Source organism: Schistocerca gregaria, chromosome 3 (genome assembly GCF_023897955.1).
Source record: "Schistocerca gregaria isolate iqSchGreg1 chromosome 3, iqSchGreg1.2, whole genome shotgun sequence".
Classification (NCBI taxonomy): domain Eukaryota; kingdom Metazoa; phylum Arthropoda; class Insecta; order Orthoptera; family Acrididae; genus Schistocerca; species Schistocerca gregaria.
The window spans coordinates 917,650,561-917,669,291 of NC_064922.1; the positions used below are offsets into that span (position 1 = coordinate 917,650,561).

Consider the following 18,731-nt stretch of genomic DNA (forward strand, 5'->3'; position numbering starts at 1 on the left):
GATGTAGGTCTGGAACATTACCTGAACAACTTCCACTACTCGACATGGAGCAATATGTTTGAAGCAAGCAAAAGCTGATGACTTGACGTCATTGTTCCAGTTTATTCCTCCAGTGTACCGCAACCACTTTAAGAGTCTAACACCGATCCAGAGCTCACCAGAGGACTCCGTGGTCGCTGTTGTGGTCGTCCTCGTCGTCGTGGCAGAAGTCAGCATCATCTTTCACACTTTCCACATTCCACTGCACAGCCAGGAGGCGAAGAGTGCTACCCTGACAACTGTGATCGTGATGAAGCGAATGAAAGCAAGTAAGAGGTAAGAGTTTGTTCTTTGAAGGCACAGTGATACAAGGGACATATTATGAAAACATTTTGAAACCGTAATGACACCAGTGAACTTTATCGATATTTTGAACTATAAGGACTTTCACCAAGGACCTTCAGATACTTATCAATTATATGTCCCCGAAGAGTAAAACTTTGTATAAATCTTTTGTTTCATTTTCTATTACCCGTGACCTTATATACACACTGAAATGTTTAAGTCGTTTTTGTCACAATAAACTCTATGCTACCTATACCATTATGATTTTCACCTATTCATTTATCACACAAGTCACCTAGCAGGTTGGATGATAAAGGTTTAACATCCCGTTGATGTCATTAAAGATGGAGCGCAATGTAGGAATGGGGAAAGGTGGGAAAGCAAGATTTTCCGGCATTTGCAGTTAACGAGTTACGGACCCCCCAGGGAAACCAATGTGGACAAAAATAAACCTGTTTACTTACCAATGCATTTAAATTTGAAAGATTAATATTACTAACATTGACGGTAGACGTAAGATATTCAACGATTATTTCTTGTCTGTTATCCGTAAACTGAAACAAAACTTCTTACATCACAATCACATACTTACTTAAAAAATATTTTAACGACACATCAGGATCTTCTGTTGGACAGAAATAGGAAGAAAAGCAGTTACTGAGTATCTTATTCACAATGATTTTAATGGGAGATTATCAAATATGACGTAGGATAGCAAAGATTTGTGCACACTACAACAACACCATTGTTACTTGTGGGAGACGTCTTAATTTTCTAGCGAGCCTCGCAACAAATTCGTTAACTTAAGTAACACCAATGTACTTCTTCTTCTCAAGCCCACTTTTTTGGTGAACTTCCATCCTCGCCAAGTCCTCTTCGGTTCACTTTCTATTGCATTTGTCTAATTACTACCCAATATTCTTTAAACAACATCATATTCTCTCTACTTTCCTTTGTATTCTGCATTCTTCCCAGAAATAAGAAACATTTCTACAAATCTAGGTCACAGTTTCAAAACAGCAGTTTTTTTTAAATATTTGTTTGGCCACATAATCTATTTACTTAATCCACAAACACCTTGAGGTTCTTCGACTGGCCGTCGTTTTACGTAAATGATGACAAAAACATGACGGCTTTCTTAGATTGAACGCATTGACGTAAGAGTTCAGGCGAGGTATTGGGCAACTCCTTTGTAGGTCTACGATTTAAACTGGCAGGTAGGCATTGCTTCGCTTTCGCTTTACCATTCGGCCAGCAAGCGCTAGTGCACCAGCCAGACTCCAGCGCGTCGGCCCGTTTGGCACGGCGTGGGTGAAAGCTGCCGCCGACCGTAAACACTGCGCCGCGGTGGATCCGGGCGTCTAGGTTCACGTGGCCGTAACTCCCTCCGTGCTAATGGTATGCAGCGAGCGCACCTAAACAAACGGCCAGTGCAGGACGTGACGTCACCCACTGCTGGTCTCCTGGGAACCGCGGCACCGCTCTCTGGCTGCTGCCAACGTCCTGTGACTTGGCCACCGTGGCGAATACTACACTCACATCATAGTTTATCGTGTTGTTCACACATTAATAAATGAGCTTTATGAAGTGTCATGTGACGTACTCGTTAAAAAAAACTCAACATTCTTATTAGTTAACAAGTGCTACAGACGCGAATTTAACCGACAAGAAGAAGATGCTTTGATATGCAAATGATTAGCTTTTCAGACATTCGATCAAGATTGGGGTCGGTGGCGACACCTACAACGTGCTGACATGAGGAAAGTTTCCAACCGATTTCCCATACACAACTGGTGAAACGATGCTGTGATGCCTCGTGTAAGGAGGAGAAATGCGTACCATCAAGTTTCCAACTTTGATAGAGGTCGGATTGTAGCCTATCGCGATTCCGGTTTATCTTATCGCGAGATTGCTGCTCGCGTTGGTCGGGATCCAATGCTGTTAGCAGAATATGGAATCGGTGGGTTCAGGAGGGTAACACAGAACGCCGTGCTGGATCCCAACGGCCTCATATCACTAGCAGTCGAGACGACAGACATCTTATCCGCATGGCTGTAACGCATCGTGCAGCCACATCTCGATCCCTAAGTCAACAGATGGGGACGATGGCAAGACAACAACCATCTGCACGAACAGTTCTACGACGTTTGCAGCACCATGGACTATCTGCTCGGAGACCATGGCAGCGGTTACCCTTGACGCTGCATCACAGACAGGAGCGCCTGCGATAGTGTACTCGAAACTGGGTGCACGAATGGCAAAACGTCATTTTTTCGGATGAATCCGGCATCATGAACGTCGCATTCATGTTTGGCGACATCGTGGTGAACGCACATTGGAAGCGTGTATTCGTCATCGCCACACTGGCGTATCATCCGGCGTGACGGTATGGGGTGCCATTGGTTACACGTCTCGGTCACCTCTTTTTCGCATTGACGGCACTTTGAACAGTGGACGTTACATTTCAGATGTGTTACGACCCGTCGCTCTACCCATCATTCGATCTCTGCGAAACCCTACATTTCAGCAGGATAATGCACGACCGCACGTTGCATGTCCTGTACGGGCCTTTCTGGATACAGAAAATGTTCGACTGCTGCCCTGGCCAGCACATTCTCTAAATCTCTCACCAATTGAAAACGTCTGGTCAATGGTGGCCGAGCAACTGGCTCATCACAATACGCCAGTCCCTACTCTCGATGAACTGTGGTATCGTGTTGTAGGTGCATGGGCAGCTGTACCGATACACGCCATCCAACCTCTGTTTGACTCAATGCCCAGGCGTATTAAGGCCGTTATTTCGGCCACAGGTGGGTACTGATTTCTCAGGATCTCTCCACCCAAATTGCTTGAAAATCTAATCACATATCAGTTCTAGTATAATATATTTGTCCAATGAATACCCGTTCATGGTCTGAATTTCTTCTTGGTGTAGCAATGAAATGGCCTGTAGTGTATTTATTCATTAGATCAACATAGACATATCTGTATAATCGTTTTATAGCTGCGGAAATATATGTTATACAGTGTAATTATGTAATAGGCGTATTTAAACTGTTTTAGCATGTAATTATCTGAACTGTTTCTTATTTAAATTGTTTTGTTAATTAAATTGCATTGTGTATTATTGAGAAAGAGCGGGAAACCGCGCATAGATACATTTTGAGAAAGAGCGGGAAAAAGCGCGCAGTAATACATCTGTAATGGTAGCAGGGATTGTCTGCACCAAAAACCATTGTTGGCGGCGAGACCGCACTTTTGTAGCATTGAGCGTTGGAAGCGAGCAGTTGCGAGTAAGATGTGAGACGAGGCAGTCGTAGCTAGCGAGACATGAGAGGAGGTCGCTGTAAGCGAGGTATGAATTAACACTTTGAAAGAAGCGGTGTGCTCGCCAGCCACTCGCTATATGTAGCGCAATGCTAGTTTTTAAGAATTTTTGTAAAGAACTATGCCCCTTGTAATTGTTTGTCAAGATCGTTCTCAGAATATAGTTATGTAATTTTGATGGAAAATTAGGTATGTAGCGCAACGCTACTTTTTAAGAATTTTTGTAAAGAACTATACCCCTTGTAATTGTTTGTCAAGATCGTTCTCAGATTATAGTTAACTTCTACCAGATTAAATGCATTAAGAATTTTCTATCCCAAAATCATTCACTTAAATGCTTTACGGAATTTATTGTTATCTTAAAAGAAAAGTCTAAACTGAGCTTCAGCTTTTATCAAATCTAAATTAACTTCAACTTAAAGAATTCCAGTCACAAAGTATTATGTAACTCCACCAGCAGCTTATAATTATGTTAAAGAGAAGTAAGTATATTCATTCCACAGTTTGCTGTAGCAGTCAGATGTCGATCCAGTATAAATAATTAAAGGTAAGTATCAGTCTTAATAATTTCAGGTAACGACTGAGGGCCACGGCGACAACACATTTTATGTTTCGTCGTAATAATCAGCAGGTAGTCTTGACAGAGCAGCAGTTAAAAGATTTTAAGAGACCCAGCGTTCAGTCAGCAAGCAAACGTTCATCCAATATTAGACGGGAAGGTTTCACATCCAATATTAGACGGGAAGGTTTCACTAAGACGCGTAGGCTTCGACATTGTGAAATAATAGACACAGCATTAGCAAACACTAAAAGAGCTGCAGATCGGCGGAAGAAACAACAGAAGCAGGTAAGTCGACTACAGAAGTACGAGATTGGCGACAAAGTACTGATTCGCACTCATTTTCTTTCCAACAAAGGTAAGCACAGATGCCGTAAATTCGAACTTCTGTATGCAGGCCCTTACAGAGTTCGTAATATTCCACACGCTAATGTAGTGCATGTGGAAACGCTACGTAAGAAGAAATCATTAGGGAATCATCATGTATCCAACGTGAAACATTTCTTGACTTAAACTTTTGCATTTCAGCTGACGAAAGGACGGCGTGACACGTAAGTATGCAACAATGGTAGTTTCAGCGCGTTTCAGTAACAAACAAAGCCGCGACACGCAGCGGGCCGCTAATATTTCACCGTACCTTAAAGAACACAGCAGTACTTAATGATGCTACGCCAGCCAAGACAAATAAAAACACGAGAAACATTTCCTAACTTAAAGAGAACATGCAGACAACGACACGACGTATGAATTTGTGCACTGAGAGCTCATAAATGAAAGAAATTTTTTTTATAACGTGACATAATTACTTAAGAAAATGTCGATTTTTGCAATAGCTAAACTGATAATATAGATCGTTCATTAATCAATTATTTTAGTGGTAACATTAACATGTACTCTTTATTCCAGAATGCAGCATTGTTGTCACACGTCATCAAAATGAAACGTAGTTTTAGTTAGAATAAGGATGTGAATCTTTAGGTCACGCAGATAGCTGACGCTAATTGTCATTACAGAAATTTTATAGGTCATGCCGGGAGCTGACGTGATTTTGCAGCAGTTAATATTATGATAAAGTGTTTTATAGGTCATGCCAGGAGCGGACGAGAAGTACCAGAAGATGTTTATTGAAGTCATGCCGTGCACTGACGATAATTAATACTGAATATTTTATAATAAGTCATGCCGTGCGCTGACGTTAATTAATGCTGAATGTTTATAACAGGTTATGCAGAGAGTTGACACAGATGCAGAAGAAGAATGTGTATGTTATGTTAGTATATAAGAAATGTATAATGTTAAGAAATAATTTTGCTAGCATGTGACACATTGCAACACTATGGATGGGGACCACACATTACAATGTCTAACCAGAATAATGTTTACCTTAATTTTCAGCTGCAAAAGAATACTTTAAATAATTTTATGGCAGTAATTTTATTGTATATTATGACCTGACATTTGACGACTCATAACTGACGACTACACCCCTGAATGGAAGATAAAATTTTAGGACAGTAAGTCAAGAAATGCATTGTCAACAAAATTTATAATTAATGATGTAAGAAACTAAGATATGTAAATACAGAATAAGTAATAATGTACTTGTCTATAACAAATCTGTATACTATCAAATACTGAATAAGTAGGAACTTTCATGTCTTTTATATATGGGAATAATTTTCTGGAAGAATTCTTAAATTAAAACTACATATTGTTACAAATTACGACACAACATATTTTGTCATAGGGAAAATTATTTGGTAGTCAAATTATGGTACCAACAATGTCCGTGAACCCATTGCCAAAACAATTTTACCTGTACCTTAATTCCTGTGCATCCCCATGGTTATTGAGCACAGAATCAGTGAATTGTGAAACACGTGACTTCAACCAATGATGTTCTCGACGAGGTGTTTGCATACCTAGATGCACACCACAGCCCGATGTATGTCAATTGGTGCCTGCATACCTAGATACACACCACAGTATGATGTACGACAATAGGTGTTTGCATACCAAGATGCACACCACCAACCTTAATGGACCATTGGAGATGGAACTTAATCCTGATGTGGCTGCGGCAACTCAGGCTATTCGACGACGTACTTAGTGTTTGGGTACACTAAAACTATGGAGCAAGGCGATGATGGAACCACATGGCGAAACCTGGTGTTGTGCTATGTGAGGGAAAGGAACAGACTTTTGAGTGCATTCACAGACAGTTGCCAGTGCTTTGACCATGCTATCCAATTCCTTTTGTACCTTCCTTAATTGTGGTACTAAGAGATGCCAATTTGAATTAAATGTTTCATAATGTAAACTTTCAATTGCTTCATATGATCTGTATATTGATTTTCACATTTACTCTTATTCTTGTTGTTAAATTTAAGGGAACCAAATTTTACTTGATGTACAATTCCTACTAAAACCCTTTCTATTTACATATTCTCTTTATTAGAGATAGACAAATCATTTCGTATGACAGCATTTGTGTATACACTTTGTTCAAACTATTTTCTATAATCAAATTTTATACTTATGTTGAGTCCATATGACTCAACAACGTAGTAAAATTTTAAGAAAGCCGAGTAGCGGCATATGTAATTATGTAATAGGCGTATTTAAACTGTTTTAGCATGTAATTATCTGAACTGTTTCTTATTTAAATTGTTTTGTTAATTAAATTGCATTGTGTATTATTGAGAAAGAGCGGGAAACCGCGCATAGATACATTTTGAGAAAGAGCGGGAAACAGCGCGCAGTAATACATCTGTAATGGTAGCAGGGATTGTCTGCACCAAAAACCATTGTTGGCGGCGAGACCGCACTTTTGTAGCATTGAGCGTTGGAAGCGAGCAGTTGCGAGTAAGATGTGAGACGAGGCAGTCGTAGCTAGCGAGACATGAGAGGAGGTCGCTGTAAGCGAGGTATGAATTAACACTTTGAAAGAAGCGGTGTGCTCGCCAGCCACTCGCTATATGTAGCGCAATGCTAGTTTTTAAGAATTTTTGTAAAGAACTATGCCCCTTGTAATTGTTTGTCAAGATCGTTCTCAGAATATAGTTATGTAATTTTGATGGAAAATTAGGTATGTAGCGCAACGCTACTTTTTAAGAATTTTTGTAAGGAACTATGCCCCTTGTAATTGTTTGTCAAGATCGTTCTCAGAATATAGTTAACTTCTACCAGATTAAATGCATTAAGAATTTTCTATCCCAAAATCATTCACGTAAATGCTTTACGGAATTTATTGTTATCTTAAAAGAAAAGTCTAAACTGAGCTTCAGCTTTTATCAAATCTAAATTAACTTCAACTTAAAGAATTCCAGTCACAAAGTATTATGAAACTCCACCAGCAGCTTATAATTATGTTAAAGAGAAGTAAGTATATTCATTCCACAGTTTGCTGTAGCAGTCAGATGGCGATCCAGTATAAATAATTAAAGGTAAGAATCAGTCTTAATAATTTCAGGTAACGACTGAGGGCCACGGCGACAACACATTTTATGTTTCGTCGTAATAATCAGCAGGTAGTCTTGACAGAGCAGCAGTTAAAAGATTTTAAGAGACGCAGCGTTCAGTCAGCAAGCAAACGTTCATCCAATATTAGACGGGAAGGTTTCACATCCAATATTAGACGGGAAGGTTTCAACAGGGCGATTATAATTTAAGGTAAACTTTCAAAACCCTGTAACACCATTGGTCAGAATGACGTCAAATTGCAACGGAATGTTATCGTAGAAGGGGAAATCGTATGGCAGAATAAATCAATAGTGTCAAAATTTATCAATAGACAGTGCTGTATGTGTCAGAATACGTAAATGAGAACACCTGTCATGCGCATTGAAGCTGGTATAAACACGCCAGCTACACGGTTTTTCCTCCTTTCGCATCTGCGACGTTCGCCATGACTGTCTCAATGCAGGATCGCTCTCTGCTTGTAAAGCTGTATTACAAAAATGATGGACTTGCACACGTCGCTCTGCGGAAGTTCCGGGCACTGAAGGGTTTGAAAAACGGCGTTGATCCGACGACTGCGGTGGATCTGGAGAAAATGATTCGGAAATTCGAAAAGACGGATTCTTTTCGTGTGCAACCTGTTACACATAGGAAACGAATTGAATCGACGTCAGTGGAAGCAGCGGCCACAGCAATGCAGGTGGAGACGAGCGGTGGTGTGCAAACGTGTGGCGCACGGAGAATTGGCCGAAAATTTGACATATCTGTGAGCACGGTGCGTAAAATCCTACGGAACATCCTTCTTTGCTATCCATTCAAAATTACCCATGACTTTACCTGAGAGCCGGCGACCCACCGATCGTTAGCTGGGGTGAGGAAGCATGCTTCTGACTTTTGAGGTAAGTACAGCTATTGACATGGTACACACGTACCGTTTTTTTTTTTACAATTTATGCGAGTCTTTTGCCGTTTTGGGCGATCTGTATTATTGTTGCACCATGCCTCTTTAGGCAGTTTGTAGTTTTAGTGTATTCCGAAGAAGGCTTGTTTATCCGCGCCGAAACCTAGGTCAACACCCGGTTTCTATTTACAGTCGAGCATGATTCTTTATAATCATTACAACAATCTCTCACGGTTCTTAAACCGTTAATAATGATTAAAAAATGAAATGTGCAAATTTTCACAAATTTACATCTCCTTACGTTCCATTGTCCCCGCCCATGTTCTCCTACTATTTTTTCCTCTGTTTCTATACCTACCATCGAATTCCATCACCCATCACATTACAGTTATGTCTCCGTTAGCTACCTCATTTCTTTTGTCTCATCATATATGATTTTGATTTCTTCATGATCTGCGGAGGTAGTTGGCACATAAACTTGTACTAATGTGATGGCCTCGTGTCTATATTGGTTATGAAAATCAGCTCACTACGCTGTTCATAGTGTAAGTAGGCTGTTTAGGTTTTCTTATTGGTAAAGCCACATAGCGCTCTGTATGAAAAATCACTGGCTGTGCTGTGCGCACTCTGTGGCTAGTTTGCATTGTTGTCTGCCATTGTAGTGTTGGGCAGTTGGCTGTTAACAGCGTGTAGCGTTGCGCAGTTGGAGGTAAGCCGCCAGCAGTGGTGGATGTGGGGAGAGAGATGGCGGAGTTTTGAAATTTGTAAGACTGGATGTCATGAACTGCTATATACATTATGACTTTTGAACATTATTGGGGTAAATACATTGTTTGTTCTCTATCAAAATCTTTCATTTGCTAACTATGCCAATCAGTAGTTAGTGCCTTCAGTAGTTTGAATCTTTTATTTGGCTGGCAGTAGTGGCGCTCGCTGTATTGCAGTAGTTCGAGTAACGAAGATTTTTGTGAGGTAAGTGATTTGTGAAAGGTATACGTTAATGTTAGTCAGGGCCATTCTTTGTAGCGATTAGTGAAAGTCAGATTCCGCTGCGCTAAAAAATATTGTGTGTCAGTTTAAGCACAGTCCTGTACTATTTTTCTAAGGGGACGTTTCAATAGTAGTTGGAGCTAACGGGCACACAATGCCGAGGTTATAAGTGCCATTTTCTTATAAATTATTAGACCTGTATTTGCATTCTACGTACTTTTTTTTTTTTTTTTGCATTTATGGGCCTGTACTGGCCTGACCAGAAGTCGCGTTGTTACTGCAACTGCATTTCAATAAGTGACACTGTGTCTAACTTAAACTTGTCCATTTAGCCTTTTAAATTCTCTAAACTATGTATGCGGAATCTGCCGGTCTGCTTTGCGGTCCGTAGAACGTCAGTGAGTGAGGAAATACTCCTGTGTAGTGCTTGCCCAGTGATACGAATGGACGTATATTTGACCTCCGGAATATTTTACCGAAGGGTATTTCATTGACATTTAACCATAAAGAAGACATGTTGCACTGAGGAAATTGACGGCCGTAGTTACCCTTGCTTTCAGCGGTTCGCGGTACCAACGCATCAAGGGCATATTGGCTAACGTTACAAAACCAGATTATTAATTCACCCTTACTGTTGCCAGTAATAGCACCTGAACAGACTGCTGCGACTCTCTTCACAGTTATGTCTCCAGTATAGTAGAACCATTACTATCGATGAGGAACAGAAGCCACCATACCTCAGCAAGGACCGTGGTTCAGTATTGTGAGTTCGGGTTGATCTTACTGAAAACACTCGGTATTTTGGTCTGAAGTCGAGCGGAAGATATGGAAGGAAGAAGTGCATTCACCAGTTCTGCTTTGTAGATGTTTACTGATGAAGGATAAAGGTGACACAATTATTTAAACTGCTCTTCTGCAGTGACTTTCTCAGTGTGTTATACCTGAACTGGAAAGCAGACTCAGATGACTTACATACAAAGTAATTTTTTTTTTCATTTCTTATAGGCTACCTGACAAAGAATGACTGTGAGTATAAGTTACTTTAATGAACTTAAAATCTTCTGGGTTATTAGGCCGCATCAAATTTCTACTAAAATGATCGAAGTTTCGACGCCTCTGCTGGGATCTACCTCAGGATCTTATGGTGTCCACTACTGCTAGAACACGCTGCCTAATAATCTAGATGATTTTAACTTCAGTGACGATGGCCACGAAAGCCTGCATAATTACATACTTTCATGAAGATTGTGAAGTTCGTAATGAGAAACTAAACAGTGCCATTGAGCTAAAAGTGGTGCATTCACGGTGAGACTTTCAACAGGGAGTCGGCACCAGATTAATCTGAAGCATATTCCCTCCGTTGACTGAAATGCATCAGCCCAGACGCGTCATGGCCACACAGCGTGCATACTGCATTAATCACTGCAGAATTTGGGGCGCCGGCGGCCAAAGGCCTCTGTGTCTCGAGTCCTTGTCTGCCGCCACCACTTTTTCTCACTCTTGTGTAAAGGCCTCGCCTGGAACGCCGAGGTCAGTCTGAAAATTACCCAGCGGTGCAAAGACAATTTCTCTTCAAGTACGACTGGAATTTAAACGCGTTCCATTGAATTTACTTTCAGTGAATTCCTTAGCCGGAGGTCTCACAGAGATTCGCACAACTTCTTCATGCAACTGGTTGGCACATTTGTCACAAATGTACCCAAGTGTCTTCCATTAACTGTACATTTATCCTGAAGTCAACCATTCGAAACAGTTCAGTCCCTCTCCTACTTGTACATGTACAGATATGTTGTTTCCGCAAGTCGTATAAGGCGGAAGCTGTGAATATTCCTATGGCAAGTACACGCTTAACCTCATTCCCCAACCTACCCTCCCCACCTTCTTTCAATCCGACCTTCTGTTCCATCTGTAAAGACCATGTCGTCGACGGAATGTTAAAGAGTGTTTCTGCATTTCGTTTGATTATAGGACTCATTTGATACCATTTAATTGTTATGACATTAGAAAGCCTGTCAAACTCTAATTTTAGTTCTTCTTCTTTGATTTACACACTTCAAGCGTCAGCTTTTACCTGTTGAGATATCCATCTTTCCCTCGGTCTTCCTTGACTAATTCCCTTACCTTTGTACTTCACGTTTTTGATAATACTTGGCTACTAATCAACATCACACTTTCATCTTCATTGTCCTGACTACTCTGATATTCGCACTTAACTGCTTGGCAGAGGATTCGTAGAACCACTTTCAGAATGAATACACAAATCTTTTCGCACAAGTTCTCATTTCTCATAATTTTCTACAATGATAATTTCTGCCTTTAAAAGTGGGAATCAGTAACATATTTTCGCATTCGCAGGAAAAAGATGGTTACCAGAATTTCGGAAAAAGATCTCTCCACAACAAACGCCTTCGTTTTAACGATCGCCATGTCGCGACACTCTCCACTCTTTTACGTTAATAAAAAACAAGAGGCTCTTCTTTGAACACTTTTCACGTTGCCCGTCATTCCTACCTGCTATTCATGCCATAACGCACAGCAGTGCTCCAGAACAAAACGGACAAACGTACTATAGGCAGTCTCTTTAGTAGTTTATTTGTGCTTTCTATATGTTCCGCCAAAAAAAGAGCAGACTTTGGTTCGCGTCCATCAGAAAGTTTTCTGTGTGCTGGTTCTAATTTAAGTTGCTCGTAATTGTGATCCCTAGGTAATTTGTTTCACTGATAGCCTTCAAATCCTTGTGATTTGTCGTGTAGCAGAATTTATTTTTTGCTCATATGCAAGACTTCAAACTTCTCATTGTTTAGAGTCAATTGCAGTTATCGCAATTGTCTAAATCATTTCGCAGTTCGTTCTGATCTTCTGACCGGTTTATTAGACGGTAAACGGCTGCACAATCTGCAAACAATCTAAGACATCCGCCCAGATTGTTTCCTACATAAAAAAGATTAGGAATACTCTACAAACATGGGAAAGTCTGTAATACTTCACTGGGAACCTCAGATATGACTTCTATGTCAACCAATACTTTTATAATATTCATTCTATTTTGTCATGTTTTCGTGGATTTTGCCGCCTATTTTATAGATATTTATTTCATACCTAATGTTATAATCAGTAATCCTGTGTAATGCAACGCACACAGCTACTACCCTGAGAAAGCTCATATCTATGTCCTGAATACTACTTCTTCTTTATTTATATGCGACTCACAGATGTTACAACAGTAAAATTATGAGAAGTAAAATATTTACGGTTTAATTGAGAGCATTTTGGATCCCTGTTGCCATCTACATCTGTGGGATAAACTGTATTGAACTAACATTTGCCACGTTAACGATGGATCACGATCTATCTGATGGGACATCCAAGAAAAAATTCATTTCCGTTAATTAAATTTTTCTTGCAGCTGACACGGAAAAAGGAAAGAAATGTTCACTCACACACTGTATGATTTCTCATAACACTGAATGTCATCAGTACATAATTTACGCCTGAGCTGAATTTCACCTGCAGAGGAAACCAGGCAGGCATCTAGAATGACCTGATAAAGTGCTCTGCTGTACTGCGGCAATTTCCCAGCCAAGGTAATTGCTTTATCCAAATTATTCAGGCTTGTCTCTTGAGAGACAGCAGCGCAGAGAAAAAAGTTTGGCCGTGAATTTTCCTGTTTCCGAAGGCCTAAGTAATTGAAATCATAAGTTTATATTTAGCTTCATGCTCTAGCGACTGGCTGTCGCTGGCCGTTTCTTACTATATTTTCACACTCCATAATCTGCGTGACAGTGGCGCTTATAATGTAAATGACTTTTTAATTTCCTTGTGGTTCCTTTTTTGCGTTAGGCAAATATACCGCAACTGTGTCGCTGGACTACGAATTTACATCTAGTTAAACTTGAGTGAAATATTAAACTTTGCCATTGAATAATATAGGCGAGTCGGTAAATATTTGAGTAATTCACTCTTTTATTTGCTTTTTCACAGCTGTCTCATAAGTGTTACACAAACTCTTATAAAAATGTCGAGCTTCCTGCCAGTCTCAGTTCCAACAACGGAGAGAGAGACTCGTTTTTATTACCTCACCTTCGTATATTTTCTCCTCTCTTGATGAGAAGTGAAGATTAAGCTGTAGCGGAGCGCTCAAGCAAGCCCCTACACGATAAACTCTCAATAATCTTTCGTCGCTACTGAATTTCCTTATTTCATTTTCTATATTTTGCAGTGACAAGATGATTATTCGGGAATATCTGAACACATTAGCCACAGACTTCGTGAGATATAAAGGGCCGTTATGGTTAAAGGTCCGGTTTCAAACCACTGTAGAAAAGAAACCATTGCTCAGAATAGTGTCAGATTTGAAAGGAGTATTATCGAAAAAAGTGGTAACGTTATAGAAGCAAGGAAAAAAACTTACAACTAGGTGGTGCTGTAAGTGGCATAATATGCAAAACAAATGACTTTACATGGCTGTTCGTTAGCGTTCGAAACGCGGTGAAACCTCTACATAAGTTCCGGGCGTTCAAGTGTATGAAAAAAGGCGTTGGTTCGATGTGTGCCTTGTGTCTGAAGAAAATAATTACGAAATTCGAAAAGGCTGGCTCTTTTGAAGTACAATGCGGCAGAGGGTGGGAAACAATTCATCCGACGTCATTAGAAGAAATGGCTACAGTACTGCAGGAGGGACTAACAGTAGTGTGCAAGCATGCAGTCTACATGTAATTACCCTAACTTAATACATTCCTGTGAGCAAAATGCTATCTACAGGATGGTCCATTGATCGTGACCGGGTCACATATCCCACGAAATAAGCGTCAAACGAGAAAACTACAAAGAATGAACTTGTCTAGCTTGAAGGGGGAAACCAGATAGCGCCATGGTTGGCCCGCTATATGGCGCTGTCATTTACACGAACCGTTGGTAACAGGTAGATTTTTAAATGAAAATACAGGACGTAGGTAGGTTTGAACATATTATTTCGGTTGTTCCAATGTGATACATGTGCCTTTGTGAACTTATCATTTCTGAGAACGGATGCTGTTACAGCTTGATTACTTGTAAATACCACATTAATGCAATAAATTCTCAAAATGATATCCGTCAACCTCAATGCATTTGGAAATACGTGTAACGACATTCCTCTCAACAGCGAGTAGTTCGCCTTCCGTAATGTTCGCTCACGCATTGACAATGCGCTGACTGATGTTTTCAGGCGTTATCGGTGGATCACGATAGCAAATATCCTTCAACTTTCCCCACAGATAGAAATCCGGGGACGTCAGATCTGGTGAACGTGCGGGCCAATCCACCTGTCATGAAATATGCTATTCCATACCACTTCATCCGCACGCGAGCTGTGTGCCGGACACCCATCACGTTGGAAGTACACCGCCGTTCTGTCATGCAGTGAAACATCTTGTAGTAAATAATTAATGGAAAATCTCATATAAAGATGTGAAACAAGTACTAACAAAGAGATAGAGGGGCTGGCCAGTACTTACCTCAGTTCAGTACAGCCGATAGATACACAAAAAACAACCGAAAATTGACGTTCCTAGCTTTCGGAATATATGTTCCTTCATCAGGGAGGAGAGAGGGGAAAGAAAGAGAAGAATGGAAAGTGGATTTAGTTACTCCCAACCCTGTTGCTTCATAACCTGGGTTGTGAGTAACTCAATCCACTTTCCCTTCTTCTCTTTCTTTTCCCTCTCTCCTCCCTGGTGAAGGAACATTTATTCCGAAAGCTAGGAACGTAAATTTTCGGTTGTTTTTTGTGTATCTATCGGCTGTACTGAGCTGAGATAAGTACTGGCCAGCCCCTCTATCTCTTTTTTAGTATTTGTTTCACATCTTGTAGTAACATCGGTAGAACATTACGTAGGAAATCAGCATACATTGCACCATTTAGATTGTTATCGATAGAATGGGGGCCATTTATCCATCCTCCCATAATGCCGCACCATACATTAACCCGCCAAGGTAATTGATTTTCCACTTATCGAAGCCACCGTGGATTTTCCGTTGCCCAATAGTCCATATTATGCCGGTTTACGTTACCGCTCTTGGTGAATGACGCTTCGTCGCGAAATAGAACAAGTACAAAAAATCTGTCATCGTCCCGTAATTTCTCTTCTGCCCAGTGGCAGAATTGTACACGACGTTCTGAGTCGTAGATATGCAATTCCTGGTGCATAGGAATACGGTACGGGTGCAATCGATGTTGATGCAGCATTCCCGACACCGACGTTTTTGAGATTCCCGATTCTGGCGCAATTTGTCTGCTACTGATGTGCGGATTAGCCGCGACAGCAGCTGAAACACCTACTTGGGCATCATCATTTGTCGCAGGTCGTGGTTGATGTTTCACACGTGGCTGAACACTTTCTGTTTACTTAAATAACGTAACCAACCGGCGAACGATCCGTACACTTGGATGATGTTGTTCAGGATACCGAGCAGCATACATAGCACGTCTATTTAACGCGGGTAATGTATGACGAAGCAAATACCGTCCGCACTGGTGGGATGTGATACTTATACGTTTGTGACTATTACAGCGCCATGTATCACAAAGCGAAAAAAGTGGTCCTACTAAAACATTCATATTTCTTTATGTAGTGCACTAATATGTAATAAAATGGGGGTTCCTATTTAAAAGAACGCAGTTGATATCCGTTTGTCCTATGGCAGCGCTATCCAGCGGGCCAACCGTAGCGCCGTCTGGTTTCCCCCTTCAAGCTAGACGAGTTTCGTTCTTTCTAGTTTTTTCGTTTGACTTTTATTTCGTGAGAAATTTTGCCCGGTCACTATCAACGGAGCAACCTGTATACAAAATTACTCATGTTCAGGAGCTGCTGCAGCTACACAAACGTTTGCTCCAGACCCCTCACTTTCTTGGAAGTGGACAATGAACGGCCATGGACCATGTGCATCTCCGAGGACATGTCAGTTCATAGAACTGCGGATATGGACAACCGAAAATCCGCTCGTACATCGACCAGTACCGTTACATTTTGAGAAGGTATCTGTGTGATTCAGGTTGACAGCATCGTCTATCCAAGGGCCATACCTTTTCGGGGAGATGGTCTTGCGTGTCTTGTTACCTGTTTCGTCACTGGTAAACGCTGTGAGAGTCTTTTGTGCACCAACGTCATTCCAACACTTCAGCAGTGCGGAAGTGTGAGTAAGATCATTTTAATGCTGCAAAGGCATTTTGGAAATGCTACAGCCATCATCCACCATTACCTTAAGCCTGGACTGCCTGCTTCACTGTGTGGTAACGTGCTCGCCTCCCATGCAAGCAGGCCCGGGTTCGATTCCCGGCTGGGTTGGAGATTTTCTCCGCTCGTGAACAGGGTGTCGTGTTGTCCTCATCATAATTTCATCGTCATCCCCGACGCTCAAGTCGCCTAATGTGGCGTCGAATGAAATAAGACTTGCACTTGGCGGCCGAACTTCTCCGAATAGGGACCTCCCGGTCAACGATGCCATACTGTCATTTCCATTTACCTTAAGCCAAGCCATCCACGTCACCTGATATTAACCCGAGTGACTTCTGCCTGTGGTGTTGTCTCACAAATGCCGTGTTCAGTGCTCCAATGACAAACGAAATTGAAATAAAGGCGCGCACTGTTCAACGTTTTCTGACCGTGATCCCTGAGACATGTTATCTGTTATGGGACATGCTGTATCTCGATTTAATGGTTGGTTAGTGCTTACGAGTGGTCAACGACGAGGTTATTAGCGTATCGATTTAACTTATGGCGTGAAACGGTGGACATTTACTGAACATATCTTGTACCAGTGTCACGACAATTAAATATCGGTTTCACTATTGCTTTTTATGCGGTTTTCGGCCTGAGGACTCTTAAAAAAAGATTTAATTCACGATTGTTATGCGATATTTGGCGTCAGGAAAGTAGTAAACCCTCCATTATGCAGATTTTGGCCTCAGGACAATTAAAAACCGATTTTCCCATTCGATGTGGCACGTTCTTGTTATAGTGGATAGAATTACCTAATTAACAGTGCCACAATTGTTGAATGCCAAACTTGCGTGGTCATGCTCATTGCACACTACGGTTGGTGTATTGAGCAACTCACTCCTTAGCCATTTTATTGCGTTTCGTCTGTCATTTGTAGGCGGTTCCGTTTACGTTATGAAGCTTACAGCAACAATTTCAGGAAAAATTTGCGTTAAGTTTTTTGTTTCATAACGTTTTGCTTTTTATCGATAATATTCCGTTCAAATTTGACGTTGTTCTCAACAGTGGTTCCTTTTTTTTTTTACAGGGTTTTGAAGCTGGAACTTTAATTATGATGGTTTTTCAATACGTAATGCAACACATTTAATTTTTGAGAGCAGTTTGATTTAATTCAGGATTCCAATACACCACATTATTCCCCAGTGTTTTCGCTACAAAACACTATTTTTAACAGAGTTTGAAAATACCGTTTCAGTTGTAAATCACTTTATTTTCACACGACTGTTGTTATCCCATCCTCAGGTGTCGTAGCTGTGCTGTGGTCCGCAAGCGCCGCGTGTACCAGGCGCGGTGTGCTGACTCCCTGGTCTGCTCTCATAGGCAGCACACCGCGCCTTGTACACGCGGCACTTGGGGAACACAGCACAGCTACGACACCTGAGGATGGGCTTATAACAGTCCGAAACCGGTCGTGTGAAAATAAAGTAATTTACAACCGAAGCGGTATTTTCAACCTCTGCTATAATGCTCAGTTGCTGATGTTCTGCCTACGGGACTGCCTATTTTAAACATAGCCACCATTCAATGCGACGGCCTTACGCCACCTTACTGGGAAGACCTGTGCGCCCGCATGGTACCCGTCTATTGGTCGACGTCGGATCCAACGCCTTGCTGCATCACTACCTTGCCAATCACCCACATACGTCTCCCCTTGATCCCTTCATACGTATCCATCGTTAAGCGAAGCAGGTGAAAGTTGGAAGGTGCGAGATCCGGGCTGTAGGATGGATGACGAAGAACAGGCCAGTGTCGTTTTCTGAGTTACTCTTGCGCCCACAAACATGTGTGAGGCCTTACGTTGTCATAGAGAAAGAGCATTTCCTTTACATTTTTGTGAAGATGAATGATTCGAACAGGATAATCCCTTCAGACCTCCCCCCATGAACCATAGACCTTGCCGTTGGTGGGGAGG

General features: G+C 41.3%; 1 protein-coding gene across 1 annotated transcript in view; it reads right to left on the minus strand.

Moving 5' to 3' along the window:
* Positions 1–18,731, minus strand: part of LOC126355699 (cuticle protein 18.7-like) — a 72,847-nt gene that overhangs the window by 27,988 nt on the left and 26,128 nt on the right. The window contains exon 2 of the mRNA XM_050006067.1: positions 159–241. Coding sequence (XP_049862024.1) covers positions 159–241 — 83 coding nt within the window. The remainder of the gene's footprint in view (positions 1–158; positions 242–18,731) is intronic.